Here is a 14,597-nt window from a genome sequence, read left to right as displayed (position 1 = left end):
TTACTGCATTTAAGGCTATACCAACATTACAGTGTTATCACCAATGTACGTTAAAAAACGATTAAACATGCCAGCAAACGTTTTAAAACACATTTTTATAAGAGTATGTATCTCTATTAATAAGCCTGATACCAGTCGCTATCGCTGCATTTAAGGCTTTACTTACATTACTTCGGTATCAGCAGTATTTTCTTAGTCAATTCCATTCCTAGAAAAATATTTTACTGCACATACCTTATCTGCAGGAAAACCTGCACGCCATTCCCACTCTAAAGTACCTCACTCCTCAGAATGTGTGAGAACAGCAAATGGATCTTAGTTACGTCTGCTAAGATCATAGAAAAACGCAGGCAGATTCTTCTTCCAAATACTGCCTGAGATAAACAGCACACTCCGGTGCCATTTAAAAATAACAAACTTTTGATTGAAGAATAAACTAAGTAGAAAGCACCACAGACTCTCACGACCTCCTATCTATGTTGAGGCTTGCAAGAGAATGACTGAATATGGCAGTTAGGGGAGGAGCTATATAGCAGCTTTGCTGTGGGTGGACTCTTGCAGCTTCCTGTTGGGAAGGAGAATATATTCCATAAGTAATGGATGATCTGTGGACTGGATACACTTAACAAGAGAAAACAGAATGTGTTTATTGAGAGCTATATGCCCAGTATTTATGCAGAACTCCCTTAGGAGACTAGATGGGGGGTTAGATAGAGGGAAGACACCCTTTTACAGGATACAATGGAATTACATTACTTAACCAGATAAGCAATTAAACACAAGAAAACAATGGAGTCCTTTTTCACACCTGGCAGTCTGAACTTTGGAGGTGATTAAACAATGGGAACTCTTATCACTTAAACTTAATTACAGTACACAATAGCTGCTGCCAGGAAACCTGTCTTTAGAAAATAGCTTCTCAAAGCTGAACAAAGTTGACCCTTCCAGTACTGACAGAGGGGTCTGTCACAGCTGCCCATCGGGCCGTGGACTCTCCTTATGCAGAAGGAAATTAAATTATCTGGTAAGCATAATGTATGTTTTCCTTCTTAATATAAGGAGAGTCCACAGCATCATTCCTTACTGTTGGGAAAAATATACCCAAGCTCTAGAGGACACTGAATGATAACAGGAGGGACAAAAAGAGACGCAGACCCTAAAATGAGGGCACCACAGCCTGCAAAACCTTTCTCCTGAAACCTGCTTCAGCCGAAGCAAAAACATCAAACTTGTAACATTTAGAAAAAGTATGTGAGGACCAGGTAGCCACCTTCCCTCTTTTCTGGTCTGGAAGACAGGATTAAGAGGAGAAATCTGCCCTTGGGTGGATGAGACTTGAAACTTATCTTGTATCCCTGAGCTATGACCTCCAGGACCCATGGATGCTGCACATCCCCGAACTAAGATCTGAAAAGAGCGACAGTCTGCCACCTACATGATCCAGAGCCGGATGGGGGGCCGCTCCTTCATGCTGATTCAGTCTCGGCGGGCTTCTTGCTCTGCATGGACATATTCCAGGACTGAGCAGGCTTCCAAGTACTCTTGGTTTGCTCAGGTTTAGCTGAGGACTGCTGTCGTTGGGATTTATTAGAACGAAAGGAACAAAAATTAGAAACTTTTCCGTTAGACTTGATCTTTTTATCTTGCAGTGGAAAGGCACCCTTGCCGACTGTAACCGTGGAGATAATGGACTCCAGGCCTGGACCAGATAAAATCTTTCCCTTAAAGGGGAGAAGAAGAAGTCTGGACTTAGAAGTCATATCCGCAAGACCAGGACTTCAGGCCCGACGGGCCCAAACTGAAAAAGCCAGAAGCCTTAGCATTTAGGCAAATTATCTGCATATTTGCATCACAGATAAAATACTTAGCAATTCTCAAGGCTTTAGTGCATTTGGCAAGCGCAGAGATAGCGCCAGCCACCTTAGGGATGGAACTCCACAACTCCAAATGAGAGTCCGGCACCGGGAATAATGTTTTAAAGGAAGACGAAGGGGAAAAGGAAGATCCAATTCTGTCCTATTTGCTCTTAATAATGTTTGCCATCTTTACAGGCAAAGGAAAAGTTAAAGGCACTACCGTAAGTGTTCAATCTTAAATCTAAAGGCTGGTTCCTCTGCAGCAGGAGGCTTAGAGGCAGCAGACTTCGTCCCAGAAAGTTCATCCTCTGAAGCCTCAGAGTGCAAGTCATCCTCGGATAATGAAGACAGAGCAGTGAAATCCAATAAATTACATGATGACCCCGGGGCAGGATAGCTATGTTTAACCCTTTGCTTGCGTTTAGCAGGGCGAGGTAAAGGACTGAGGGCCACAGACACCGCCCTTTGTAACTGCACAGTGAAAGGCCCCCTCCAGATGGAGGATTAAGTGTGCTACTGGAAGCTGCATGTGTAGGAGGAGATGAATGTAAGGTATGCACCTCACAGATGGCGAGTCCTCAGAGGTGGACGGCTCAGTGTTACTAAAAGAGTTAACCTTCTTTGACCGTTGTCAAGGCATGTGGAACATAACAGAGGGTGGGCATACCAAAACCTCCTCACAATATAAACAGGTATTATTATTTGGAATAGAGGGAGTACCCTCTAATATACGAGAATCCTCCATAGCTTAAGCTAATAACAGCAGGACACAGAAAATAAATGTATCTTTATTTCTCAAAAACGGCACCTTTATACTCCCAATGGCTGAGGCACTCACCACCTCCTAGACTCAGACAATACAGAGAAATAGCGTCTTCTCCGACAGCCAGCTCGGTCAGGAAAGAGGAAATGAAAGCGAGACCACTCCCGGTCACATGGTGCGCAAGGCAGGACGGTCCCTGCTATGAGAAAAAGCGAGCCAAGCTACAAGCTGCACAGCACTCAAAGTGAAAGTAAAAACCCGTGCATTCCAGCCACATAAACAGCCTATGAGCCCAATAAAATCTCACATAAAGCATTATAAAATCAAAGCATCACATTTGATTAATCCCCACTGTTCAATAATCCCCCTCAGGAGATATTAACCCATGATTTTATTAAGATAAAAGGAGCCACACTGTGACCCTGTCTTCTAGCGTTTTCAACATATGTAAAAATTGACAGTCTTGTAGCATTGCTCCTGAAATGGACTTGAGTGAGAAAACAAGCAGGCAGTGAAACTTGTCAATACTGATTGCTTAGGAGCTGTTAGCAGGCAGTCTGGATGGGTTCGCAGAAAGACTCTTCCTGCATCTCTATCTTTCTATCTTTTGGGTTCTTGTAAAGCGCGGCTATTCACCCATAAGGGTCTCAAGGCGCTGAGGATTGCAGTTCAGTCGAAGAGCCAGGTCTTGAGGTCCTTTCTGAACTTAGTTAGGGCGGTAGCTTGTCTGAGGTGCAGCGGGAGGGTGTTCCAAGTCTTGGCTGCCAGGTGAGAGAAGGATCTGCCTCCCGCTGTGGTTTTCCTGATGCGGGGGATGACTGTGAGGGCTTGGTCGGCCGATCAAAGTTGTCTGGCAGGGGTGTAGAAGGTAACGCGGTGGTTCAAGTATTCGGGACCTATGTTGTGGAGGGCCTTGAATGCGTGGGTGAGAAGCTTGAAGGTTATTCTTTTGTTGATGGGGAGCCAGTGCAGGTCCCGCAGGTGTTTGGTGATGTGGCATTGACGGGGGATGTCGAGGACTTTCGTCAATGCTCTCACTCAGAGGCTGACAAGACTACTTACAACAGCAGTCCCATATCAAAGGTCAGATACCCTTCCTAAGGAACTACTACGAAACCTTCTGACACTTCTCAGCCATCCTCCTGTGATGAAAGGCAAAGAATGACTGGGGGATGGGGCAAGTGGGAGAGGTATTTAAGCCTTTGGCTGGGGTGTCTTTGCCTCCTCCTGGTGGCCAGGTTCATTATTTCCCAACAGTAAGGAATGATGCTGTGCACTCTCCTTATTTTAAGAAGGAAATAAAACAAACAGTATAGTTATTTTTCCAAAAAGAGCTCTTGAAGAAAAGGAAAATACTTACACCCTCCAAAAGCAGCTCTTTAATAAACTTACTAGGCCAAAGCACTCTTATATAATAAAATAAAAAGACTTAAACTATAGGCACTCATCTAATTGAAAAAAAAAACAGTAGAAAGCCAAACCACTGCTGCAACATATCAGCCGAGGCTATGGAATAGGAGAATTGTTGTAAGGAGAAGGCAAAGGACAGGTCTCCGCGACAAATGTGGAAGACTTATGTCTAAGAACCCCTCTCACTGAAGAATAACAAGCACATCTTCATTATTCATCTGCCTCCAGTGGAGGCAAAGACAAGAGTGATTCACTAGTGAGGTGGGAGGGGAATTATAGAGATCTTAAGGTTTGGGAATCTTTGCCTACTCAGTGGCAGGGAAGAAAATTACCAGGAGTCTCACCACCTATACAACATAAATCCTGCTCATCTTTGCTGTGGCCAGCTATGGGCAGAAGTAAATGAGCTTCTGATTTTAACTAAACAATCACTGTGTAAAATGTTGCAGGAATGGGTAAACTTCAAACTACTTGAACGGAACAATAAAGTTAAACTTCCACAATAGAGCATGCAATTTTAAACAACTTTCCAATTGACTTCTATTATATAATTTGTTTTATTCTCTTGATATTCTTTTGTTGAAAAGCATACCTAGGCAGGTTCAGGAGCAGCAATGCACTATTGGGAGTGAGCTCCTGATTGGTGGCTGCACATATGTGCCTCTTGTCATTGGTTCACCAGATGTGATTAGCTAGCTCCCAGTGGTGAATTGCTGCAAAGCAAATTTGATAATAGATTTCTATTGGAAAGTGGTTTAAAATTGTATGTTCTGTCTGAACCATTACATTTTGGGTTTCATGTCCCTCTAAGTAAGATAGAGGCACCTCATCCTTTCTGGGAAGAAGTGGAATAAGCATAGCATGTAGAGGTATTTTACAGCAAAAGCAGACAAAAATAAATAATATAAGTATACTACAACGTTGTTTAATAGATCTTAATTAAAATTTACAGGGAGATTTTTGTTGACTTTAATATCCCTTTAACATACCGATAAGCAGTGACCAATAATCCTCCTGGTCACAGAGTGCTACAGTCATTAAGTTGGATAATATATTCTATTTATCACCTATGACTGATAAGGTTTGGTTTAGCGAGGCTGTACGCTGGAGAGTTAAATAAATAATATATTAGATGAAGAACAGGCAAACCTCCGTAATCCAAACAACGCCAAATAAATCCGAACAACGGATCACTCACAAATATTCCACTGTTATAAAGTGCCGGACTTCCTACCTGCATCTCGTCTTCCTTGGACAGAAATCAGCAGCTTATGCTATACATATTAACAAGAACTTCTAAGTAATTTTCACTTTTTAAATATAATTTAAATTTTGAGCATATTACTTTTTTTACCGTTTCTACAGCTTTAAATAGAAACTCTTCATTCATGCGTGCATGCTCACTCTCTCTCACACATATAAAACATTTGTTAAATTACTAGACTTTCAGCAGAAATAAAAATATATCAGATGTTAAAAAGCAAGTCTGAAAAACAACATTCCCCACAGCTAAACCAGCTTCACAAGAAAGGCTGAGAATTATGTTAACAGCGGGGTGTTCCACAACAAATCTTATGTTCCATCTTGGAAAACAAACACAAAGGATTATGGGAAGAGGCCAGACAAGACATCAGCTTTAGCTTCCTATAGTTTGTCCTAACAATGTCACTGGCTTTGTTGATAAAAGGTTACACTTGTTGGAAGAGGAAAAGTGGCTTGAAACCAAGTGCACTACTGTTCTCTAAACGCTGAGATGTAGTTTTGCAGATGAGGGACTGCAATGTTCTGGGCCCTCCAGGATGAGGGACTGCAATGTTCTGGGCCCTCCAGAATGAGGGACTACAATGTTCTGGGCCCTCCAGAATGAGGGACTACAATGTTCTGGGCCCTCCAGAATGAGGGACTGCAATGTTCTGGGCCCTCCAGAATGAGGGACTGCAATGTTCTGGGCCCTCCAGGATGAGGATCTGCAAAGCACTGGAAACTCCAGGAAGATAAATCCTCCAAGTTGCAGGAAAATACCAAGATGAGTCCTCCAGGATGAACCAGTGAAGCTCTCACTGCGGCTCCTGGGTCGGTTTGGGAGGGGGAGCTGTTGTCACAACAACAGTAGACACTGCTTTGGAAGACACAGGCGATGATCCCTGTTGAAGGTGAGAGGCTGGAACGGTCTGTATACGAACCTGTCAGATGTAATGAAGCCAAAGTCACACTTTTATATATATATATATATATAAAATATTAATTGTACAATTAGATGATACATAAACACTTCATTCACATCATTATAAATTATATAACCAGTGACAAGAACATGTGTAGATCTATACAGACTGCTTGTGCCGGTAAAAGTTCTTCTACAATGAGAAGCTAAATTCGCATCTGTGGGCTGGTGGTAAAGTCCAACAAGGTTTCAACTACTGTGATTTGCACATGTGCCCTGTGCAGGTTTCACCTCTGAGATCTGTATATATGCCCAGCTGAGTGTGCTGTGTGCGCTGTGCAGGCTTTGTCTCTGTGTTGTGTGCGCTGTGCAGGCTTTGTCTCTGTGGTGTGTGCGCTGTGCAGGCTTTGTCTCTGTGGTGTGTGCGCTGTGCAGGCTTTGTCTCTGTGGTGTGTGCGCTGTGCAGGCTTTGTCTCTGTGGTGTGTGTGCGCTGTACAGGCTCTCTCTCTGTGATTGGCATGTGTGCGCTGTACAGGCTCTGTCTCTGTGATTTGCATGTGTGCGCTGTACAGGCTCTCTCTCTGTGATTGGCATGTGTGCGCTGTACAGGCTCTGTCTCTGTGATTTGCATGTGTGCGCTGTGCAGGCTTTGTCTCTGTGATTTGCATGTGTGCGCTGTGCAGGCTTTGTCTCTGTGGTGTATGTGTGCGCTGTACAGGCTTTGTCTCTGTGATTTGCATGTGTGTGCTGTGCAGGCTTTGTCTCTGTGGTGTGTGTGCGCTGTACAGGCTCTCTCTCTGTGATTGGCATGTGTGCGCTGTGCAGGCTTTGTCTCTGTGATTTGCATGTGTGCCCTGTACAGGCTTTGTCTCTGTGATTTGCATGTGTGCACTGTACAGGCTTTGTCTCTGTGATTTGCATGTGTGCCCTGTACAGGCTTTGTCTCTGTGATTTGCATGTGTGCACTGTACAGGCTTTGTCTCTGTGATTTGCATGTGTGCCCTGTACAGGCTTTGTCTCTGTGATTTGCATGTGTGCCCTGTACAGGCTTTGTCTCTGAGATTTGCATGTGTGCCCTGTACAGGCTTTGTCTCTGTGATTTGCATGTGTGCCCTGTACAGGCTTTGTCTCTGTGATTTGCATGTGTGCCCTGTACAGGCTTTGTCTCTGTGATTTGCATGTGTGCCCTGTACAGGCTTTGTCTCTGTGATTTGCATGTGTGCCCTGTACAGGCTTTGTCTCTGTGATTTGCATGTGTGCCCTGTACAGGCTTTGTCTCTGAGATTTGCATGTGTGCACTGTACAGGCTTTGTCTCTGTGATTTGCATGTGTGCCCTGTACAGGCTTTGTCTCTGAGATTTGCATGTGTGCACTGTACAGGCTTTGTCTCTGAGATTTGCATGTGTGCACTGTACAGGCTTTGTCTCTGTGATTTGCATGTGTGCCCTGTACAGGCTTTGTCTCTGTGATTTGCATGTGTGCCCTGTACAGGCTTTGTCTCTGTGATTTGCATGTGTGCGCTGTACAGGCTTTGTCTCTGTGATTTGCATGTGTGCGCTGTGCAGGCTTTGTCTCTGTGATTTGCATGTGTGCGCTGTGCAGGCTTTGTCTCTGTGATTTGCATGTGTGCGCTGTACAGGCTTTGTCTCTGAGATTTGCATGTGTGCGCTGTACAGGCTTTGTCTCTGTGATTTGCATGTGTGCACTGTACAGGCTTTGTCTCTGTGATTTGCATGTGTGCGCTGTACAGGCTTTGTCTCTGTGATTTGCATGTGTGCGCTGTACAGGCTTTGTCTCTGTGATTTGCATGTGTGCACTGTACAGGCTTTGTCTCTGTGATTGGCATGTGTGCGCTGTACAGGCTTTGTCTCTGTGATTTGCATGTGTGTACTGTGCAGGCTTTGTCTCTGTGATTTGCATGTGTGCGCTGTGCAGGCTTTGTCTCTGTGATTTGCATGTGTGCGCTGTGCAGGCTTTGTCTCTGTGATTGGCATGTGTGCGCTGTGCAGGCTTTGTCTCTGTGATTGGCATGTGTGCGCTGTACAGGCTCTCTCTCTGTGATTGGCATGTGTGCGCTATACAGGCTTTGTCTCTGTGATTTGCATGTGTGCGCTGTACAGGCTTTGTCTCTGTGATTTGCATGTGTGCGCTGTGCAGGCTTTGTCTCTGTGGTGTGTGTGTGCGCTGTGCAGGCTTTGTCTCTGTGGCGTGTGTGCGCTGTACAGGCTCTCTCTCTGTGATTGGCATGTGTGCGCTGTACAGGCTTTGTCTCTGTGATTGGCATGTGTGCGCTGTACAGGCTTTGTCTCTGTGATTTGCATGTGTGCGCTGTACAGGCTTTGTCTCTGTGATTTGCATGTGTGCGCTGTACAGGCTTTGTCTCTGTGATTTGCATGTGTGCGCTGTACAGGCTTTGTCTCTGTGATTTGCATGTGTGCGCTGTACAGGCTTTGTCTCTGTGATTTGCATGTGTGCGCTGTGCAGGCTTTGTCTCTGTGGTGTGTGCGCTGTGCAGGCTTTGTCTCTGTGGTGTGTGCGCTGTGCAGGCTTTGTCTCTGTGGTGTGTGCGCTGTGCAGGCTTTGTCTCTGTGGTGTGTGCGCTGTGCAGGCTTTGTCTCTGTGGTGTGTGTGCACTGTACAGGCTCTCTCTCTGTGACTGGCATGTGTGCGCTGTACAGGCTCTGTCTCTGTGATTTGCATGTGTGCGCTGTACAGGCTCTCTCTCTGTGATTGGCATGTGTGCGCTGTACAGGCTCTGTCTCTGTGATTGGCATGTGTGCGCTGTACAGGCTCTGTCTCGTGATTTGCATGTGTGCGCTGTGCAGGCTTTGTCTCTGTGATTTGCATGTGTGCGCTGTGCAGGCTTTGTCTCTGTGATTTGCATGTGTGCGCTGTGCAGGCTTTGTCTCTGTGATTTGCATGTGTGCCCTGTACAGGCTTTGTCTCTGTGATTTGCATGTGTGCGCTGTACAGGCTTTGTCTCTGTGATTTGCATGTGTGCACTGTGCAGGCTTTGTCTCTGTGATTTGCATGTGTGCGCTGTGCAGGCTTTGTCTCTGTGATTTGCATGTGTGCGCTGTGCAGGCTTTGTCTCTGTGATTTGCATGTGTGCGCTGTGCAGGCTTTGTCTCTGTGATTTGCATGTGTGCCCTGTACAGGCTTTGTCTCTGTGATTTGCATGTGTGCACTGTACAGGCTTTGTCTCTGTGATTTGCATGTGTGCCCTGTACAGGCTTTGTCTCTGTGATTTGCATGTGTGCCCTGTACAGGCTTTGTCTCTGTGATTTGCATGTGTGCCCTGTACAGGCTTTGTCTCTGAGATTTGCATGTGTGCACTGTACAGGCTTTGTCTCTGTGATTTGCATGTGTGCGCTGTACAGGCTTTGTCTCTGTGATTTGCATGTGTGCGCTGTGCAGGCTTTGTCTCTGTGATTTGCATGTGTGCACTGTGCAGGCTTGGTCTCTGATTTGCATGTGTGTACTGCGCAGGCTTTGTCTCTGTGATTGGCATGTGTGCGCTGTGCAGGCTTTGTCTCTGAGGTTTGCATGTGTGCGCTGTGCAGGCTTTGTCTCTGTGGTGTGTGTGCGCTGTACAGGCTCTCTCTCTCTGTGATTGGCATGTGTGCGCTGTACAGGCTCTCTCTCTGTGATTGGCATGTGTGCGCTGTGCAGGCTTTGTCTCTGTGGTGTGTGCGCTGTACAGGCTTTGTCTCTGTGATTTGCATGTGTGCGCTGTGCAGGCTTTGTCTCTGTGATTTGCATGTGTGCGCTGTGCAGGCTTTGTCTCTGTGATTTGCATGTGCGCGCTGTACAGGCTTTGTCTCTGTGATTTGCATGTGTGTACTGTGCAGGCTTTGTCTCTGTGATTTGCATGTGTGCGCTGTGCAGGCTTTGTCTCTGTGATTTGCATGTGTGCGCTGTGCAGGCTTTGTCTCTGTGATTTGCATGTGTGCGCTGTGCAGGCTTTGTCTCTGTGATTTGCATGTGTGCGCTGTGCAGGCTTTGTCTCTGTGATTTGCATGTGTGCCCTGTACAGGCTTTGTCTCTGTGATTTGCATGTGTGCCCTGTACAGGCTTTGTCTCTGTGATTTGCATGTGTGCCCTGTACAGGCTTTGTCTCTGTGATTTGCATGTGTGCCCTGTACAGGCTTTGTCTCTGAGATTTGCATGTGTGCACTGTACAGGCTTTGTCTCTGTGATTTGCATGTGTGCGCTGTACAGGCTTTGTCTCTGTGATTTGCATGTGTGCGCTGTGCAGGCTTTGTCTCTGTGATTTGCATGTGTGCACTGTGCAGGCTTGGTCTCTGTGATTGGCATGTGTGGGCTGTGCAGGCTTTGTCTCTGTGATTGGCATGTGTGTACTGTGCAGGCTTGGTCTCTGTGATTTGCATGTGTGTACTGTGCAGGCTTTGTCTCTGTGATTGGCATGTGTGCGCTGTGCAGGCTTTGTCTCTGAGGTTTGCATGTGTGCGCTGTGCAGGCTTTGTCTCTGTGGTGTGTGTGCGCTGTACAGGCTCTCTCTCTGTGATTGGCATGTGTGCGCTGTACAGGCTCTCTCTCTGTGATTGGCATGTGTGCGCTGTGCAGGCTTTGTCTCTGTGGTGTGTGCGCTGTACAGGCTTTGTCTCTGTGATTTACATGTGTGCGCTGTGCAGGCTTTGTCTCTGTGATTTGCATGTGTGCGCTGTGCAGGCTTTGTCTCTGAGATTTGCATGTGTGCGTTGTGCAGGCTTTGTCTCTGTGGTGTGTGCGCGCTGTACAGGCTCTTTCTCTGTGATTTGCATGTGTGCGCTGTACAGGCTCTCTCTCTGTGATTGGCATGTGTGCGCTGTACAGGCTTTGTCTCTGTGATTTGCATGTGTGCGCTGTGCAGGCTTTGTCTCTGAGATTTGCATGTGTGCGTTGTGCAGGCTTTGTCTCTGTGGTGTGTGCGCGCTGTACAGGCTCTCTCTCTGTGATTGGCATGTGTGCGCTGTACAGGCTTTGTCTCTGTGATTTGCATGTGTGCGCTGTGCAGGCTTTGTCTCTGTGGTGTGTGTGCGCTGTGCAGGCTTTGTCTCTGTGGTGTGTGTGCGCTGTACAGGCTCTCTCTCTGTGATTAGCATGTGTGCACTGTGCAGGCTTTGTCTCTGTGGTGTGTGTGCGCTGTACAGGCTCTCTCTCTGTGATTGGCATGTGTGTGCTGTACAGGCTTTGTCTCTGAGATTTGCATGTGTGCGCTGTGCAGGCTTTGTCTCTGTGATTTGCATGTGTGCGCTGTACAGGCTTTGTCTCTGTGATTTGCATGTGTGCGCTGTGCAGGCTTTGTCTCTGTGATTTGCATGTGTGCGCTGTGCAGGCTTTGTCTCTGTGATTTGCATGTGTGCGCTGTGCAGGCTTTGTCTCTGTGATTTGCATGTGTGCGCTGTACAGGCTTTGTCTCTGTGATTTGCATGTGTGCGCTGTACAGGCTTTGTCTCTGTGATTTGCATGTGTGCGCTGTGCAGGCTTTGTCTCTGTGATTTGCATGTGTGCGCTGTGCAGGCTTTGTCTCTGTGGTGTATGTGTGCGCTGTACAGGCTTTGTCTCTGTGATTTGCATGTGTGCGCTGTGCAGGCTTTGTCTCTGTGATTTGCATGTGTGCACTGTGCAGGCTTTGTCTCTGTGATTTGCATGTGTGCGCTGTACAGGCTCTCTCTCTGTGATTGGCATGTGTGCGCTGTGCAGGCTTTGTCTCTGTGGTGTATGCGCTGTACAGGCTTTTTCTCTGTGATATGCATGTGTGCCCTGTACAGGCTTTGTCTCTGTGATTTGCATGTGTGCCCTGTACAGGCTTTGTCTCTGTGATTTGCATGTGTGCACTGTACAGGCTTTGTCTCTGTGATTTGCATGTGTGCGCTGTGCAGGCTTTGTCTCTGTGATTTGCATGTGCGCGCTGTGCAGGCTTTGTCTCTGTGATTGGCATGTGTGCGCTGTACAGGCTCTCTCTCTGTGAATGGCATGTGTGCGCTGTACAGGCTTTGTCTCTGTGATTTGCATGTGTGCGCTGTGCAGGCTTTGTCTCTGTGGTGTTTGTGAGCGCTGTGCAGGCTTTGTCTCTGTGGTGTGTGTGCGCTGTACAGGCTCTCTCTCTGTGATTTGCATGTGTGCCCTGTACAGGCTTTGTCTCTGTGATTTGCATGTGTGCCCTGTACAGGCTTTGTCTCTGAGATTTGCATGTGTGCACTGTACAGGCTTTGTCTCTGAGATTTGCATGTGTGCCCTGTACAGGCTTTGTCTCTGTGATTTGCATGTGTGCGCTGTACAGGCTTTGTCTCTGTGATTTGCATGTGTGCGCTGTGCAGGCTTTGTCTCTGTGATTTGCATGTGTGCGCTGTGCAGGCTTTGTCTCTGTGATTTGCATGTGCGCGCTTTACAGGCTTTGTCTCTGTGATTTGCATGTGTGTACTGTGCAGGCTTTGTCTCTGTGATTTGCATGTGTGCGCTGTGCAGGCTTTGTCTCTGTGATTTGCATGTGTGCGCTGTGCAGGCTTTGTCTCTGTGATTTGCATGTGTGCGCTGTGCAGGCTTTGTCTCTGTGATTTGCATGTGTGCGCTGTGCAGGCTTTGTCTCTGTGATTTGCATGTGTGCCCTGTACAGGCTTTGTCTCTGTGATTTGCATGTGTGCCCTGTACAGGCTTTGTCTCTGTGATTTGCATGTGTGCCCTGTACAGGCTTTGTCTCTGTGATTTGCATGTGTGCCCTGTACAGGCTTTGTCTCTGAGATTTGCATGTGTGCACTGTACAGGCTTTGTCTCTGTGATTTGCATGTGTGCGCTGTACAGGCTTTGTCTCTGTGATTTGCATGTGTGCGCTGTGCAGGCTTTGTCTCTGTGATTTGCATGTGTGTACTGTGCAGGCTTTGTCTCTGTGATTGGCATGTGTGCGCTGTGCAGGCTTTGTCTCTGAGGTTTGCATTTTTTGCTGTGCAGGCTTTGTCTCTGTGGTGTGTGTGCGCTGTACAGGCTCTCTCTCTGTGATTGGCATGTGTGCGCTGTACAGGCTCTCTCTCTGTGATTGGCATGTGTGCGCTGTGCAGGCTTTGTCTCTGTGGTGTGTGCGCTGTACAGGCTTTGTCTCTGTGATTTTCATGTGTGCGCTGTGCAGGCTTTGTCTCTGTGATTTGCATGTGTGCGCTGTGCAGGCTTTGTCTCTGAGATTTGCATGTGTGCGTTGTGCAGGCTTTGTCTCTGTGGTGTGTGCGCGCTGTACAGGCTCTTTCTCTGTGATTTGCATGTGTGCGCTGTACAGGCTCTCTCTCTGTGATTGGCATGTGTGCGCTGTACAGGCTTTGTCTCTGTGATTTGCATGTGTGCGCTGTGCAGGCTTTGTCTCTGAGATTTGCATGTGTGCGCTGTGCAGGCTTTGTCTCTGTGGTGTGTGTGCGCTGTGCAGGCTTTGTCTCTGTGATTAGCATGTGTGCACTGTGCAGGCTTTGTCTCTGTGGTGTGTGCGCTGTGCAGGCTTTGTCTCTGTGGTGTGTGCGCTGTGCAGGCTTTGTCTCTGTGGTGTGTGTGCGCTGTGCAGGCTTTGTCTCTGTGATTTGCATGTGTGCACTGTGCAGGCTTTGTCTCTGAGATTTGCATGTGTGCACTGTACAGGCTTTGTCTCTGAGATTTGCATGTGTGCGCTGTACAGGCTTTGTCTCTGTGATTTGCATGTGTGCGCTGTGCAGGCTTTGTCTCTGTGATTTGCATGTGTGCCCTGTACAGGCTTTGTCTCTGAGATTTGCATGTGTGCGCTGTACAGGCTTTGTCTCTGTGATTTTCATGTGTGTACTGTGCAGGCTTTGTCTCTGTGATTTTCATGTGTGTACTGTGCAGGCTTTGTCTCTGTGATTTGCATGTGTGCCCTGTACAGGCTTTGTCGCTGTGATTTGCATGTGTGTACTGTGCAGGCTTTGTCTCTGTGATTTGCATGTGTGCGCTGTGCAGGCTTTGTCTCTGTGATTTGCATGTGTGCGCTGTGCAGGCTTAGTCTCTGTGATTTGCATGTGTGCGCTGTGCAGGCTTTGTCTCTGTGATTTGCATGTGTGCGCTGTGCAGGCTTTGTCTCTGTGATTTGCATGTGTGCACTGTACAGGCTTTGTTTCTGTGATTTGCATGTGTGCGCTGTACAGGCTTTGTCTCTGTGATTTGCATGTGTGCGCTGTGCAGGCTTTGTTTCTGTGATTTGCATGTGTGCGCTGTGCAGGCTTTGTCTCTGTGATTTGCATGTGTGCACTGTACAGGCTTTGTCTCTGATTTGCATGTGTGCGCTGTACAGGCTTTGTCTCTGTGATTTGCATGTGTGCGCTGTGCAGGCTTTGTCTCTGTGATTTGCATGTGTGCGCTGTGCAGGCTTGGTCTCTGTGATTTGCATGTGTGCGCTGTGCAGGCTTTGTC

General features: G+C 47.2%; 1 protein-coding gene across 1 annotated transcript in view; it reads right to left on the bottom strand.

Annotated features, from left to right (window-relative positions):
- Positions 1-4,938: 4,938 nt before the first annotated feature.
- LOC128643725 (nuclear factor related to kappa-B-binding protein-like) overlaps positions 4,939-14,597 on the bottom strand; it is a 24,399-nt gene continuing 14,740 nt past the window's right edge. The window contains exon 3 of the mRNA XM_053696553.1: positions 4,939-6,212. Within this exon, the coding sequence (XP_053552528.1) occupies positions 6,087-6,212 (126 nt within the window). The 3' untranslated portion in view covers positions 4,939-6,086. The remainder of the gene's footprint in view (positions 6,213-14,597) is intronic.

The sequence above is a fragment of the Bombina bombina genome, unplaced genomic scaffold (genome assembly GCF_027579735.1).
Source record: "Bombina bombina isolate aBomBom1 unplaced genomic scaffold, aBomBom1.pri scaffold_546, whole genome shotgun sequence".
Lineage (NCBI taxonomy): Eukaryota > Metazoa > Chordata > Amphibia > Anura > Bombinatoridae > Bombina > Bombina bombina.
The sequence above is the reverse complement of the archived record's forward strand: the minus strand, read 5'-3'. Positions and strand labels throughout refer to the sequence as shown.